At 41.2% G+C, this 16642-nt stretch overlaps 1 protein-coding gene across 1 annotated transcript; it reads left to right on the forward strand.

The window, feature by feature from the left end:
- The first annotated feature begins 381 nt into the window (after positions 1–381).
- GORASP2 (golgi reassembly stacking protein 2) lies at positions 382–16048 on the forward strand. Its single transcript, XM_054830220.1, has 10 exons — positions 382–582; positions 8830–8910; positions 9623–9826; positions 10225–10311; positions 10785–10915; positions 11237–11369; positions 11496–11619; positions 11996–12082; positions 14122–14217; positions 14999–16048. The coding sequence occupies exons 1-10, from the start codon at positions 520–522 to the stop codon at positions 15313–15315; spliced, it is 1323 nt and encodes a 440-aa protein (XP_054686195.1). The 5' UTR covers positions 382–519; the 3' UTR covers positions 15316–16048.
- The last annotated feature ends 594 nt before the right edge of the window (positions 16049–16642 follow it).

Here is a 16642-nt window from a genome sequence, read left to right on the forward strand (position 1 = left end):
CTCCACAGAGCTGTGGGATTGGGGAAGCCAGCAGAAGGTATGACCTGCCCCAGCTGGCCTTCTTTATGTTCTGTGCACCCATTTACTATACATAATTACTAGAATTAATACTAATATACATTAATTAACCGTTCCTATCTAGCATCGCCGGCGTTTCCCAGCCCGGGAGAGCAGGCACGCGCCCCCGCCCCTCGCCTGGCAGTGCCGCCCTCGGCCGCCAGGGGGCGCCACTGCGCTAAAGCCGAGCGAGAGGCCCGTGGTCCATCGCGGCCGCCGTACTGCCTCCGCCCGCCCGGGGGCCGAGCCGGCGAGGTCTGGCCTAGGGCGGCCACCGTACGGCCTCCGCCTCCCCCCGGCGGTGGAGGTGCCCGGTAGGGGGCGCTGTGGCACGGATTCCCGGCATGCCCCGCGCGCGGCCTTCGCCCGCCCCTCCCGAGCCGGGCGGGAGCGAGTGCCACGTCCCCGGTGCGTGGGGCTTTGTGCGGGGAGCAGCGCCGCCACCGCCGCCCGCCCCCAGCCATGGGCGCCTCGCAGAGCGTCGAGATCCCCGGCGGGGGCACCGAGGGCTACCACGTCCTGCGGGTAAGGGCGGCGGGGAGGCGGGCGCGCCGTCAGGGTGGCCGTTAGGCCGGTGGCGGCCCTTGGGCCCCGCGGCCTCTCCCTCCGCGGGTCCGCGCTCGAGCGGCACGAGGGGCTCCCCGGGCCCGGCGGCGGGGAGGCGCCTGGGCAGCGGCGGCGGCCGGGATTCCCGGTGCCCGTGGCCGGCCCCCCACCGCGGCTCGTGTCAGCGGTGAAATCCGCGGCGGATCCGCGCTGCCGGCTGCCTTTCCCGGAGGAGCAGGGAGGCGAGCTGCCCGTCCTCCGGGCGCCCCGCCAGAAAGGCTGGATTCCGGGCTGCCGCTGCCCGGGGCTTCGCCTCAGCCGCGCGTAGCTGCCCGGGGCCTGCGCCTCGTCCCGGCCCGCGGCGGGAGCCCGGAGGGGCTCCGAGCCGCCTCTCCCCGGCCGGAGAGATCCGGGTGGCCCGGACTGCGCCGTCTGCTCTTCAGCTTGTGAACAGGCCGAGAGGGACGGTGCGCGGGAGGTGATGCTGCTTTTTGGGCAGCCTTCGGGAGCAAAGGCCGCTTCTCCTCTAGAAAACGCTGCTCGCACGCTAGCTTGCCCGCGTTCAAACTGCAGCTTAAGAACTGTAGCCCTTCAGGTGCCTGGCTCGGATAACGCGTTCCCCTTGCGTCATGACCTGAGCTGTAGCTGCTTCACCCCTCAACAGTAGTTCCGGGGGTGTTAGATCGAGGTATTGAAATGACAGGCATCATGCCTGCCAGAGCTGCGTTCCTAGTGCAGGCAGTGTTGCTGTTTTTCGTAGTTACATAGTTTTTGTTTACACTGTGCCCTCAATGTTTTGGGTTTGTGCACAACAAAATATTTTGGTAGGTAAGCAGGCTGCATTAAATGTTTGGCTAGCAGCCTTTTGGAAGTCCTTTCTTTAGCATGTGTTTCATGTTGAATGAGTAGAAAGGTAGCCGAGTTGTGTCCTTGGATCTGGTGCACTGGGTGATAGAGTAACTTTGCTGGAGTTACTAATAGCTTTGCCCGCACCATAGCGCTTTTGCTGCTGTAGCCAGAGCATCACTACCCTTACAGCAGACACCGTGCTGGGCTAGTTTTTTGTTGGCATTGGACCTTCTTGGATCAGCGCTCTGTCTAGAGCTTAGCCCCGCGTTTTATCCATGTGAAAGAGCACAAGACCTCAACTCCTGTGAATTCGTACTTCCTTGCTAGTAGTGAGTTACAAATATATGTAGAATACTATGGCAGAAAAAGAACAGCAATTATCTTTCAAGTGTTAAAAATGCTGCTGTAATGCTTTAGAGGAACAAACAGGTTCTGATCCAGTCCAGACATTGATCTGTTAAAATGTACGTGTAGGCTAAAGTCATGGTGCTCTTTGTCCTTTTTAATGTTACTAATACATGACAATCTAATGCTAGTAATACAAGACAATCCATTTTGTCTTTTCCCCTACAAAAAACACTTTTTCAGTTTGGTAAAAGGGGCAGACTTTTTTTTTTTTAGCGTACTGTAGCATAAATATCATGTGCTTTTTACTTTTGAGAGCTGTAACATCAGTAAGTACTCTGCAGTTAGAATATCAGTTACGTCAGATTCGTCAGTTCATAGTTTGATTAAAGCACGTCAGTAAACTGAGATGCATCTCTTATGAAGTATAATCTATTTAGGGGTTTTTTTGTAATCTTGCTTGAATCTGGCACCTTTTGTTTTCATTTAGGCACTTTTTGGTTGTAATGTTTTTGCTGTGGCTTGAAGTGGCAGTGTTTGATTGCCAGTCTCTGCAAATGTAGCTGGTAGGTAAACATTAAATAAGTTGATTGTGAGAGGACAGCTGTATTTATATTAAATGCAGGAAAGGACCTGCCTGTTGTCTTAAATAGGCTTATGTCTCTACTTGTGACTGCCTTATCTTCTTGCTGATCTCTTCAGATGCCACAACAATGGGCAATTATTTTTTTACTGTGGATGGGCATCTCAAATAGCATCGTGATCCCGGTCTACCAGGAGTTCGGCCTGTGCTTGTATGTAGTTGAGAGCCTACATACAAGTGGCTAGAATTTTCCTCCATAGTTTTTCCAAGTTTAATTTTGAATTCAGTATTTTGTAGTAAGTTTGTTAAAGACAGATGTGTTCAGCTCACACTCTCCGAGGTGCTCGACACAAATGCTCTGCCTGCATGGACTGAACTTTGGTAGAACTTGGGGTCAAGCAATACTACTATTTTCTTCTAATTCATTCTCAAGTAGACATTCTTTCTGAGGTCAGTGTTTTAATCAGATAAATGAGAATGGTGAAAGGAAAATGGCAGTAGTCCTTCAGTTTTACAGAGCTAATTCAGATAAAGTCAGATTTCTTTTATAATGCCAAGCTTCTGTAAATAGTGTATATAGTGGTCATTTTTTAAGATTTCATTTGTTGTTGGAAAACTAGAGAAATATCAGAAAATCTTTTCAATTATTGGAACAATTTGTTTGGGTAGGGCAGATAAATTAAAAATGTGTTAAAAGGCCATGAAAGAAGTCACTTCATGTTGTTTAGAATGGCCACAGGAGCCAAGCAGAAGTTGCCAGAGGGGTGAGCAAACTGAGACTGTTGCAAGTCACAGGTTCCTTACAGTGAGACTTTTAGACTGTACACGCTGCCTCCCTACAAAACTGGTAGCAAGTCACTTGCTCTGCTCACTTCAAACAGGAGCAGAAATATATATGCAGCAAGTGAACAGTACCATCGTTATTTTCTGATGTAATTTTTGCAGATTACTTTAATCTTTTTGGCAGTTTCTGCTAATATTTGGTGCAATGTCACTTTCATTGTGAGCTTTATTATCAGTGCACTTTTAACAGGAAATAGGAACGCTCCAGGACTGAAGCGCTGTCGAAGGAAAGCGATTTCATCACACACATACTTGACAGGAAAAGTTGCTGCGGATTGCTCTGCTGGGGTTTCTTCTTGAAATGTAGCCCCTGTTTTGGGTTTGTTGTTTTCTTTTTTTTTTTTTTTTTTCAAGAGAAAGTTACAAACGGTTTTGTTGCCCTAGTCTCTTCGTAGGTAGACCTAATAAGTAGTCATTTGTTTGAAACAATTCTTTGGAATACGTTTTTATTCATCGTATGTGCTTTTGCAGTTAGAGTTCCGTTTACTGATTCATGTGCTCAAAAATCTTTTTTTTAACTAGGACCTCCCAGGCTGGTAGCTTGTAGCGCTGGTTGGTTCTAGGAATTTTCTCCATTGCTTGTTTTTCTCCTACATAAGTTTCCTTTAACATAAGTCATGTGGCTGATTAGAGCAACTGTCTGACTGTTGCTCAGTATGCATTTGTTTCTGCTCTTCAAAACAGAATGAAGGAAGATTTTGAATAACTTTCTTGTTCAGCAGTGTGATACTGCTATAGATTGCCCAGGCTGTTGTAATGACTTGACAATTTCTTCAGCTAACAGATGATGTCAGAATTTTTATCTGCAAGAGATTTGTATGCTTCCGTGTTATGTGATGTTCAATGCCCAAAGTTTAGATTTCTAACTTTTACTTGAGTGCTTCGGTTTGTTGTAGTAGATACAAACATGTTGCCATCAAGACATGATTTATTTTTTAAGGGAGGCTCACATTTTAAAAGCTTGAGTTAAATTCCCTGTGCTAAAATAAAATTTGATGCTATGTATAGGGAATCTATTTTCTTACAAAAAGCTTATGAAACTTTTTCTCTTGAAAACTGGGTGTTTCATAAGGAAATTCAACACAGTTATACCGTGTAATGTGGTAAAATAGCTGACAGAAATAAAATATATTGTCAGACCTAAGAGGAATTGCTTACACATGATACATAATGAAATTAAAGTGGATGGAAGAACAACAAAAAAACTTTCAGCTTTTTGTTGGTAATAAAGTAAATATTAGGAAGCATTTCTTATGTGGGTGAAAAAAAAAAGCTTCAGAGCTTCTGCTCCATGACAGTTGTGTATTTAGTGTTCAAATGTAAGCTTCTGAAAGTTTAAGTGGACACTAGTATAAGTTATCTGACTTTCAGAAGTGGTGAGAGCCTTCATCTGGCTCTGAAAAATGAGAGTTTCCATGCCTAATTCCATTTACTGTAGCACTGCTTGCTCGGGGCTTAAATTTGTGATCACTGTGTTGCTGAGCAGCCTTATTATAATGCGTAACATACAATCTATACTGTGTAGGCATAGGCTGATAGTGTTGGGAAAAGTGTTCAGCAAAGAGAAACTTTATGTATTTACAAAAAAAGAAGTCTTTTTAGTAATGCAGATTAAAATTAGTGTCTTGACCTTGAAAACTTTTCCCTGTTTAATTCCTGACAGTGAATTAGAAGTGAAATAACTAGTGAGTAATCTATGCGCTCAGCAGCCCTGCTGCCCTGAGTGCTGTCATCTCAGTGAGAAACTGAAGTCCTGCAGCACTGTACGGGGCTGAAAGAGTCAAACAGCCCATTTCTGCCTTCTGATGTTCAGCGTTCTTGATAGAGGTTTTCTTTGCTTGCTCTTAAAAATCTTTTGTGGTGGCAGTTCCACAGCTTCTCCAGGTAGTCCATTCCACTGTTTTTCTCTACTGTTAGAAAGTCATGGCATTTACCCACAGGTGTCTGTATCTTACATGTCTGAAATAACTGGCTGGCTTTGAGAGAATTAGGTTTCCCAAGCTGCCATGGATGGTGGTTTGCCTGCAGTGGCATCTGTTGTAAATGGTATTACTTGATTATTTCTCAGTCCTTATTCAATTACAAAGGCAGGTTACTCAATACCGACTTGGGGCATACAGCAAAGCTGCACAAAGCCAGATGGCTCAGGAGGCCTGGAGTTTATGTACGTGTATGTGGGATCTTGATTTCCATCATTAATAAGAAGGTTTTTCTGCCCTTGTATTTCCTAAGATCCCTGTTTATCCTTTGTTGCTGTAGTTCCTGGAAGAGAACTGTGGCCACAGAGCTTTGAGCAGAGAGCCGTGTTGTGCATTGGTGATGAATGGTGATGTTGTGCCTAATGGTGATGAATTGTGCGGGCAGCTGGCTGAAAATAAGGTGGTGCGACATAAAAACTGTATGGGTCAGTGTGATTGTTGTGCAGGGCTGAGTGTGTCGCTCCTTTAAGGAGGAGACTTTTCATGTGGAATGAACTCAGCACTTCTGGTTTGCATTTCCTGGACTGCCAGGCATAAAAATGCTTTTCCATCAGTGACGCTGGGCCCAAACAAGCTAGGGGAATAGGAAGCTTCTTGTGTCTGAACCTGTGGGTGGCAGCATGAGGAACTGTGATGACAGAAGGAATGCAGCTACATGCTTCCGAGGTGTGTGTATGCTTGATGCAACTGTAAGAGCTTGATTTCTTTTAGATACGGCTTCCTGGTAGTTTTACATGCCCACTTAGAAACAAGCCATGAAGAGATGTTCAGGACTGTGGTGGATTTGGGGGAAGGTGTTCAACACCTGAAGATACTTTCTGCAAACGAATTGTTCGGAACTTGGGAACTCTCACAGTCCCTTCATCAGTTTGGGGCAGACTATAAATAATTTCCTTAGAATGCCAAATCTTTGCATCCCAGCTGTCAGCGAGCTTGACACTGATGGATGCTGAACATCTGTAATTCTCATTTATTGTAGCTGTCCGTCTTATCTTAAAAGATTTCCTTACTGAATACTGGTCACTGTTTCACAGTGTAATCTATAAGAGGTCCTTGGGGAGGGATATTGTGTCAGGGTGTAGGGGTGGTGTGCTTGGTGGGGGTTTTTTGGTGGGTTTTTTGTGTGGTGTTTTTTGTTTTGTTTTAAGCAGCTCATTTGGAGGAAAATCTCTGAATAGGGAGTGGATCATGTCAGGACTGCTTTTGCAGCTGTCCTACTGGCTGAATGAAGTCTGCTTTTTATCATTTCAAGGCCATGACATATATTCAGTCCTAACAATCTGATGTCTTAGCTGAATAAATGTATCAGTTTGCTGGATTTACTGATTTTTTTTAATGATGAGGTTTAGAAAGACATGTTCTGTCTTTAAAATTTTTGTTTTCCCAATAATTTCTGAAACCATCTGCTGATTTCATTTTAATATAAAGACTTTAGGTTAGGCTCATTAAAAACACAAAATATAAGTTCTTATATGTCACATGCAATAGGTGGTGGAATGAGAGAGAGAGGCTATTAAAGTATTTTCACGTCACCTCCCTAAACTGAGGGAAGAGCAACAAACAGCACAAGCTCATTCTACATTTGCTACTAGAAAAACCACATCAGAGGAGAGGATGTTTTGAATGACTTAATTACAAGGGAAACTACATGGAGCATGTCCATAGGAAACCAGGGTTCTTCAATTCTGCTTTCATGAAACTGTTCCTTTAACCTTTCTTTGGCAGAAAGGCCTCAAGTACCCAACTTAGTAAGTAAATGCTTTCTGCATTTGAGAAGAATAAATAATATAGTGTATGTTAGCCTCTCTGTGGCATTTCTCATAAGCTAAAATTTCTGTTTGTGGATGCTGTTCTCAGGTTGCTCTACATTAATGAAAGTTTTCATACCTAAAGTTAAAAATGAGCCCTAGGGACAGTCCACTAATGTCAAAGCAACATCCACAATGTGCCCGGGAGTTTCTATGCAGCTGGTGTCAGAGGGTCTGCTACATGGAGCTTAGCTTGTACCTTTACCCTGTTACCTGGTGCACAGCTTGCTATCTGATCCCTAGTTATTCTTGACGAGAGGCATGTGGAACTGACAGATTGAGTAAGTAATGCAGAGGCAGTAGTTTGGATCTAGTTAGCAGTTCTACTTTGGTGATTGAGAGCTGTGGTTCCGTATGGTTAATGCTTGCACCTAGGGAGAGTATCTGTACCCCCAGTTGTAGGAAATTATTTCCAAGGAGCATGCAGGCATCTTGAAGAGATGCTTCTGTAGACACACTTCAACTTCTAGCTAGAAATGATAAATACGGAGTTTGGGGATGTTTTTGCTGCCTCAGTGATTTTTATTTCGTTTCATACTTTTTTGCTGCTTTACCAGTCTTGGACAGCAATCAGTGTGTGTGATGTGACTCTGGAGCTACTGATTCCAGATTATTTTTTCTTTAATGATTGTTTAGGTTATGTGACACTAATATTCTAAGCTTCCGGCATCTGTTAGAGAAAGCTACCCACAAGTAGTCTGAGTTTTTTCCAAGCTCTGATTTTGTGAACGTGTTGGGCAGAGGTAAATAGACTCTTAAGAGGATAGTTTTAGTAGTAATCAAGCTTATTTTTTTTCCATATTAGAATATTTTGTTCTAGATGAGTCATATTAAGAAAACTCAATTCCTGCAGAATTAGACTGATATTGACCAAACTAGCAGATTTGTACCAGTTCTGTCAGATGGATTAACCTGTAATGTAAGAAACCACACCGTAAAGGGTAACACTTTTTAGATCTTTTTGGAAGATGAATACAGCACATAAAATAAAAAGCCAGTGGGTAAAATGAGTCAGCTTACAAATAAAGATATTCTTTGCTACAAAAGCTGTAGGAAAAATCTGACAGCCATATTGGAGTTACTTTTGTCTGTCAGCAATGCATGTAATAGTGAAAAAACAACACTGGCAAAATGTCTCTCAGTTACTTCATTTGGAATTAAAAGCATACTTTAAGCTTCTGGGAGCAATCTGTATCCAATACTCAGGCCTTGTCCTAGTGGAGTGGTTGAATTATTTGCGCTGCCATGGCTGCGAAAGTGCACGTGTCCCTTTTCTTGCAGCTTGTTGGTATGCTAATGAATCACTGGTTGGACAGATGCCCTCTGCGTTGCAGGAATGTCAACAGGTGATGTTTAATCATGAGATAACAAGCAGTGCTTACAGAGATGTGACTCTCCTTTTCCTCTAGTATGTGTAAGATAAAAAGCAAGGTCCAATGTTGGCACTTCTGTGGAAAGATACTGCTTTTTAACCAACTTTTTTCAGAATTCATTAAGCTTGTCCTTTGACCATAATCTCCTTTATTGAAATAAATATCTACAATTTATCTGCTGCAGCTGTGAAGCAGTGCTTGTCCCAGGCAGTGGCTACTGTTGTGTCATTCCTCAATAATTTATAAATTACTGATTTAAGTGTTTCTCTCTCTATTTTTTTTACAGAAGGGATTTTTTAGTCAAAAAATTATATTTGAACACTTAAAAATCATACATACAAACATCAGTAGATTCTAGAACTACAGTTTGCACAAGTAGAAATATAATTCTAATCTATGAATCAACATTGGTACACTTTTGCTAAATTCTTGTTTAACTTTGTTAGGTACAAGAAAACTCACCGGGGCATAGAGCTGGATTGGAGCCATTCTTTGATTTTATCGTGTCTATTAATGGTTCAAGATTGGTAAGTGTGTTGTTGTTTTATAACTCTGAATATAAGCAATGTGTTGAGAATCTTATAGGTAAACCAATGCATCAGAAATTAATTTCCTTCACCCTGTAGTTATAATATCAAAAGTGTAGCTGGAGAATGAGGATGCAGACACAGACATACTCTCTGCAGACATCTGCGCCAGCAGAAGATAGTTGTACCTACTGATCCAGCCCTAGCTGCTTGTGCTAGTGCCCCCCTAGTTCTGTCTGTAAACCTGCTTGTGTGAGAACTTGCAAACTCATTTTGGTCAAAATGGGTTGGTTCACAGAGCTGTTGTCAAAGCTGTCAGCTGGGTAGGAATCATGGGAGAAAGTTTTCAAACAGAGCTGTAGCGAGACGACAAACCATAGCAGTGCAGAAGAACAGCTGTGGGTAGGCTCTTCCACCAGGATGGCTGGATTCAAGAAAGCCTCTGCAAAGTGGTGAGGCATGTTGTATCACAGGTTAATTCAAGTGCTTTCATGTTTGGAAAGTATGACCTGTTACTGTGAAATCCCAGGTTTTCTGTGGAGTTGTATTTTGGAATTGTAAAGAGACTGGAAGCTTGTTATAAAATAGCTGGAGATACATATTCTGATAATGCACAGTGGTTATAGGACCTCTGAAATACAAAAGTGGTGCTACAGAACTGGATGCTTGCTATGTTAAACGCTAAACCAAGCTCTTCTTTGACTGTTTGCAGAATAAAGACAATGACACTCTCAAGGACCTGTTGAAAGCAAATGTTGAAAAACCTGTAAAAATGCTGGTGTACAGTAGCAAAACGCTGGAACTCAGAGAAACGTCAGTGACCCCCAGCAACATGTGGGGTGGGCAGGGCCTGCTGGGCGTGAGCATTCGTTTCTGCAGCTTTGATGGGGCCAATGAAAATGTATGGCATGTTTTGGTACGTATGAACTGCCAGGTGTTTTTCTTACTATTGTTTACTGTTAAACTTTTTACTGAGAAGTAACTTGCAAGGGGGTACACAAGCTATGAGATCAAATGGGTCTGTTTTCTCTTCATTGATCTTGGGTTTGAAGAGACTTTTGAACTCTGTGAGTATATTATCAAATCTTGTATTTAAATCAGTGGGTTTGTACAATACTCAGAGCTCCTTGTAACGGTATCCAAAGAGACTGCTGTCTAGCCACTGTTTCACTAGCTCAGTGACTATTCTTCTAATTGTGTTGAAAACTTGACCAGTTTATCTACATGACTCAAAACTTGTGTGAAGTACACATCTAACTTGTGCTACTCCCTGAGAGTTACGTAGTGTTTTGTAACTTTCCATCTTAAAACCAGGAAGTGGAACCAAATTCTCCTGCTGCATTAGCTGGACTTAGACCTCATAGTGACTATATCATTGGAGCAGATACTGTCATGAATGAGGTAAGTATATAAAAATAAGATTTTGATTTTTATAAAGTTAAAAAAAAAAATTGTACCAGGGCAGTTTGAAACATCCCCAGTTCTGCCTCTGTTCAGTGCTAATGGAAGTAAGTTAATGCAAAGAGGAAGGAGCTCTAGCGTAGTGCTTATTCTTTGTGCTTAAATGCAATTCTGGAAATAAAAACTACTCTTAAATATCTTCATGAAGTCAGATAGAAACTTTTTTTGGTACTCCAATATTAATACTTCAGGTAGCAGATTTGAAGTCTGGGTTGTGCCACATGACTTCTGAGTTGTGCTAGCAAAGAATATTTTAAAGTTGGCCTTGTGATAAACCAGCAGCGCTGCAACAGCTGCAACATGCAGTAGTTACTGGGTTGTTACAGAAAGTTAGGACTGAAAAGATGATCATTCTAATGTCAAATGATAAAATAAGGACAAGAAAACCCTAATTAATTTTTATCCTTTTCCAGTCTGAAGATCTCTTTTCCCTTATTGAAACGCATGAAGCCAAGCCATTAAAACTTTATGTGTACAACACGGACACGGATAATTGTCGGGAAGTGGTGATTACTCCAAACTCTGCCTGGGGTGGGGAAGGCAGGTAAGGAGGCAATATGCTACAGGAGGATGGGACGACTTTCTTATAGCACAAGCCTAAAAGCTGCTTGCTTTTAGTTTTCTACAAATACAGGAAAGAAGTGTTGTTATATCCAAGGTGTTTCTGCTATAATAATATATTTACTTGAAATTCATATTTAGTTACTAATGAGGGGGGTGTATTTACACTGTAAGTAACAGAACACAGTAAGTTGTACAGAACTTATCTTGAAACTTGGCGTCTTGAGTCATTCATGCATTGTTACTATGGAGTCTGTAGTTGTAAAGTCACTTCACTGACTTTTAAATGTTCATATGTTAAAAGCCTAGGATGTGGCATTGGTTATGGATATTTGCATAGGATACCTACGCGCCCGTTTGAAGAGGGAAAGAAAATTTCTCTCCCGGGACAGTTGCCTAGTGCATCTCTCAGTCCCCTCAAAGATGGCTTCACAGAGGTAAGTTGTAGTCACTTCTTTGGCTTGGTAAAAATGGCTTATGATGTTTTATGGCTTTTCTGCTTCTATTGGTTCTTGTGGAAAGAAACCCTAATGATGTAACTTTCTTTTTTTCCTTTCAATAAGGTTCAGCTGTCATCAGTTAATCCCTCAGCCACATTACCCCCTGGGTCAGCAGGCCTTGAACAGAGTCTTTCAGGACTTTCTATTAGTTCACCCTCAACTACTGTCAGTAACGTTCTCAGCACAGGTTAGTGTGGAAGTAACCGACTTCTGAAATGCTTGGGGTTTCTGGCTGTATTGCACGCACAGATCTATCTGTGATCTGTTACTATCAATTTAATAGAAGGCAAAAGAGATAATAAAATTTTCTCCTCCCCAAATTTTTCTCAACAACAAAGGCTAGAGTACTGTGATTGTGCCCTGCTTGCTCACAAAATAATTGCAAACAACTTCTATCAGAACTATGATGCCTGTTATTTAGAGTACTATTTTTTTATCAATGTTTTATGGGGAAGGCAAATAGTAATTCTTCTGTAAGCAATTATTTATTTTTATTCCTTGAGGAAGGGAACTGAAGTGTCGTATGCTTAAAATTAATTTTGTTTTCCTATATACTCCACCAGGTGTTCCAACAGTTCCATTATTACCACCACAAGTCAGTCAGTCCCTTACCTCTGTGCCACCAGTTAACCCAGCAACTACCTTACCAGGTGAGTAGGTAAAATTTCTTAAAACCTTTCTGAAACAAAGATCTTAAGGGAGCAAGGGAAGAGAGCTGTCTTTTCCACCTTTTTTTGGGGGATGGGAGGGTATAACTTCATACAACTTACACATTTCATGATAAAGATCTCTATACAACCTCTACGATGTTAAGATTTTTTTTTTTTAAGAGAATGTGTACAGCATGTCTGTAGTACAGAGGACTGAGTTGGCAACAGAGTTTATAATCACTTACCTTTTAGGGCCTCTTGCACAATAGATGCAGCATTCAGGGTTTTTCAGGAATGTATTAACTTTGCTATTTGCAACATTTCTTGAGTTGATGCTGTTACTTTCCATAGTTTATAAATTGTGTGTTGCAAAATACTTTTGCAAATAGCTTCACATTTTCTGGTTTGTCCTTTGCACTTGGACATCATGACAGAAGAAAGATTGAGAAGACACGTCTCGCCTATTTCTGCATTCCATTTACCCATAAACCCTCCATTTTAGGAAACTCCATTTTGATACTCTGCTTGATCATTCTTCCTAATATAAATAGAGGGCTAACAACATAGAACTGTATGTTGCACTTACTGTTTCTGAATTATTTAGTAATTTAAACTGGTATAACAAAAGTAGGAGTCTGTCTACAAAGTGGTGTGTGGTATTTCCTGATAATAACACTAAGCACTAGTGCTCCAGTATTGTTCACAATAGGTAAGGTGAGAATTGTATAGGATTTCGACATGTAATTGGTGCACCAGCACAGGACTCAGTCATGCATTCCAAAACACTGAAGGAGTTGTATTTTATATTTTGTATGCTGTGAGACAAGTAGATAAAGATGTGTCCAAAAGTTTTAAGTAATGCTTGGAGGTATGCTCTCTAACATAGAAAAAATGCATAGTAGAGCTAAGTGCAGGCAAACAGGGGCAGAGAACTTTAATCTTGTATGACTTAGAGAAAATAGCAAACTACTAAGAAGTTCAGTTTCTGTTAATGTCCCCTATCCACCCCTTCTCCAAAATCTGCAAATACGAATTTTCCTTTCACCTTGTTCTCTGAATAGTATCATTGCTTTTTTGAAAGTTATTAAAATATTTCTTGCAGTGTGCATGGCCGTACTAGTGAAATTGTAAGTATTAAAAATACAGGAGGTTTAAAATTTGAGTGAATTTGTGTGAAGTTCAACTTTTCAGATTTTTAAAAAAGTTCAAACCAAAGTTGCTTGTAGCTGAGCTGAAACCTCTTTGAGTCAGATGTCAGCCTTTGGCTAATGAATTCACAGGTAGGTAAAGATGACTGGTTCTTAATAAAATTCTGTGTACAGTGGCCCTTCTGTCTTATTACCATAGTATCAACAGTTTAGCTCAGATAAGGCTTATTCTGAAATAAACACAAAATAGGAATAGAGCTTTTGTCCCAGAAATGCAGTTCTTCTAAGACAGGAAATTCAGGAGCAGAAAGATGTTCCATGGCAAACACAATGATGGAAGCACATGTGTTGGGTTCATCGTATGTTTCTCTTCTATTTTCAGTATTTCCTGACTTTGAAAGTTACTTTGTCATGCCTTTTCTGTATGTTTTTGTGTTTAACTCTAGTTATGAACTAACTTGAAAAGCCTCATAATAGGGTAATCAATATTAGAGATCAGGCATAGTATGTATTTCATCCTATTATTATCTTCTGCCATTGAAATTAGGAATGGAGGGCTTCTGGTACAGTGCTGCAGTGAAATAACTATCTTTGTTAAAGGCTGAACTTGGAATGCAAACCTACTAGTTCCTTGAAATAAGATTCTACTTTCCTCAGAAAAATCAGAAAGGTTGGGATTATGTATTTGCTAGTCCACACTTCCTGCAGTAGGTATCTGTTTTCACTGTGCAACTTAAAAGCTGAAATTCGGGTGAATTTGCATTCTTATATGTAAAAATGATAATCAGGATGTAAAACAATATAAAATAACTTTAAATGATCAATAAGATCTCAGAAACAGAAAAAAACAATTTTGAGTTTTCAGCGGTAACTTTTCCACTCTTCTCTTAGGTCTGATGCCATTACCAGCAGGGCTTCCCAACCTGACTGATCTCTCCAAACTTAATTTACCTGCACCGCACATCGTTCCAGAAATCATACAGCCTGGTATGTGGTTCTGCAAACTGAAGCAGTGTAGTAGCGGATCTCTCCTTGAGGATCCTTGACACTCTCGTTTAGAGCCATCTGGTGGAGTCCTGAAGAGGATAAATTTAATGTTTGCCTGAGATGGGAGTTGACAGTAGTGCCCAGATTAGGTAGACAAGGAATGTGTCTTTAGATAATTCTAAACCTTTTTCTGTATTTAGTTGTTTCATCTTATTTCACCTGATTTATGATCTCAAAAGAGATTGTGCCAAGAACGATAGTATATAGTTTTATGGGTAGAAGAAAATGTGAGGTGTTTTCTTGTGTGCCAGATGAGATCGAAGCATGCTGATTGAATACCAAAAGTACGAACTAATACTAGATTTATGGTTTTGGATAAAACTGCTGAAGGTGCACATGGAGCAAGCAGAAAGAATTGGAAGCTTATATGGAATAAGGTTCTTGTTAACTTCTTGTTTCTGGCAGTTTCAGTGAATGCCAGAAAAATGTGATCATTGGTATTAATGCATTAAATGCCTAGTCCTCTGGGGAGGCAGAAGCAAACTTGAGTTTATTCTGATCCTTCAATTCTGAAATCTGAAAAGTATCAGGATTGAAACTAGTCTGCTGAGTCAGTGCTGCATGTGTATCATGCTCACACTAAGCTCAAAAAGCTTCCTCCTCCTCAAGGGTAAATAGATTAGAGAAGGCAAAAATTCTAAGCAAACAGAGAATGTCTCCAGTCAGTCTGTGGTTTGCAGCAGCTCACTGCCTTTTTTTTCTTTTTGTTTTTCCTCCTTAGGTTTGCCATCCCTTCCCTCCTTGCCACCTCTGAATCTAATGGGAATAACACCTCTATCAATGCCACCCAAATGTGTTCCTCTGCTTCCTTTGGTCACAGAGGCATCTACAGTGCCTACAGATTTGCTTCCCTCCATGACTCAAGTTGGAAGCTTTTCCGTCGACCCTGGCACTACTGTAAATGTAGAACAGACCTCTACGCTCACTTTGGATAGCACTACCCCAAATTCTAAGGCTATTGTTGACAGATCAAGTGAATCCTCCATAGTTAATGAGAAAACATCTGGAGTCACAGATACACAAGCTTCTGAATCATAACTCCAGATCACTCTGTTGGATTGGCTTGGTATTTATTTAGCCATGGGATGATACCTATTTGAAGAGCAAGCTATCATTAATTTCATACTAGTTTGTACTTAATCTTTAGGAGTCCTGTAAATAATACGGAGGTATAATAAAAGTAAAAGAGGGTTTATAAAGTGTGTGTGGTGGGAGGGGAGGAAGAGTACTTGTATGTAACCAAAAAAAAAGTCAAGGTGGTAAACAGAATTCCACTGCCAAACTCGGAGGTATATGTTTTTAATATAGGCTGACAGCCTTAGCCTGCTAGGCCTGTCCTTGCTTATAATTAGCAATTTTTGCTTCTGATAGAAATGAAGCGGTTCTTGCGTGTGACATTTACGTACCATAGTTCTTGTTCTTTGCAAATATCTTGTTACTACAGTGGGGATGAGAACGTTTAGTCTGAGTTGTAAATTTTAACACTGCAAAACTTCCACCTAAAGGTATTTCTATTAAAGTTGCTGAGTGACCTGTTAACTGATATCTCGTTATTCAGCTTGTACACAAATCTTTATTTTTAAGCTCTCGAGAGATGCTGAAGCCATGTTTTGTGACTGCTGCTGCGTTGTTTCATACGCCCACTGTAAAATGGCATTTGGAAGGGAATACAGGAAATGTTAAATGTAGCACACAATTTGGCACTTCATGACTACTGTAAGACAAATTAATGGATTAAGCATACATACAGCAATAAATTCCTGGAATTTTACCCTTTGTGTGAGAAAATAGCACATTTGTTTGTTTAATGCTTAAATTCTCATTTAACTGTTTTTAGCTCAGCTCTTTCTAGCACAGATCCATGAAAGGGCTCCCCTCCAGAGGAACGGATCCAAGAGGGAATGCCAGACTTCTTAACGGCAGGCAGAATCAGTGCTAGTGGTTAGATCCATTGCAGCAATGAGTCATGATTCATACTTGGCTTTTTAAATTGATCTTCAGGATAAAAATTTTAGATCAACTGTAGATTATACACTTCTATAAACTTGTGTGTGCGCTGTACTCCAGGTGGTAGCCTTTGCTCCTGGTATCAGGTGCAGTTGATGTGGAAAACTCTTCTGTACTTCTCCAGTCCTTTTGTACTGCTGGGATTTCATTTATACGTGTTTGCTACAAGCTTCTGCAAACTTCAGCCTTATCAACAGGCTGGAGCTAAAGTCTCTCAACAGCTACGTCATCCCTTTTGGCAATGTAGTGTGCCTGATCACTGAAATAGTAGCTGCATCTGACTGCTGATCATAAGGCTTCCACTTGAACTAATTGTTTGAGACATTATCTAATACCTGTTGTCCTGTCTCATCTTTAT

This window comes from Grus americana, chromosome 6, assembly GCF_028858705.1.
Source record: "Grus americana isolate bGruAme1 chromosome 6, bGruAme1.mat, whole genome shotgun sequence".
Taxonomy (NCBI): domain Eukaryota; kingdom Metazoa; phylum Chordata; class Aves; order Gruiformes; family Gruidae; genus Grus; species Grus americana.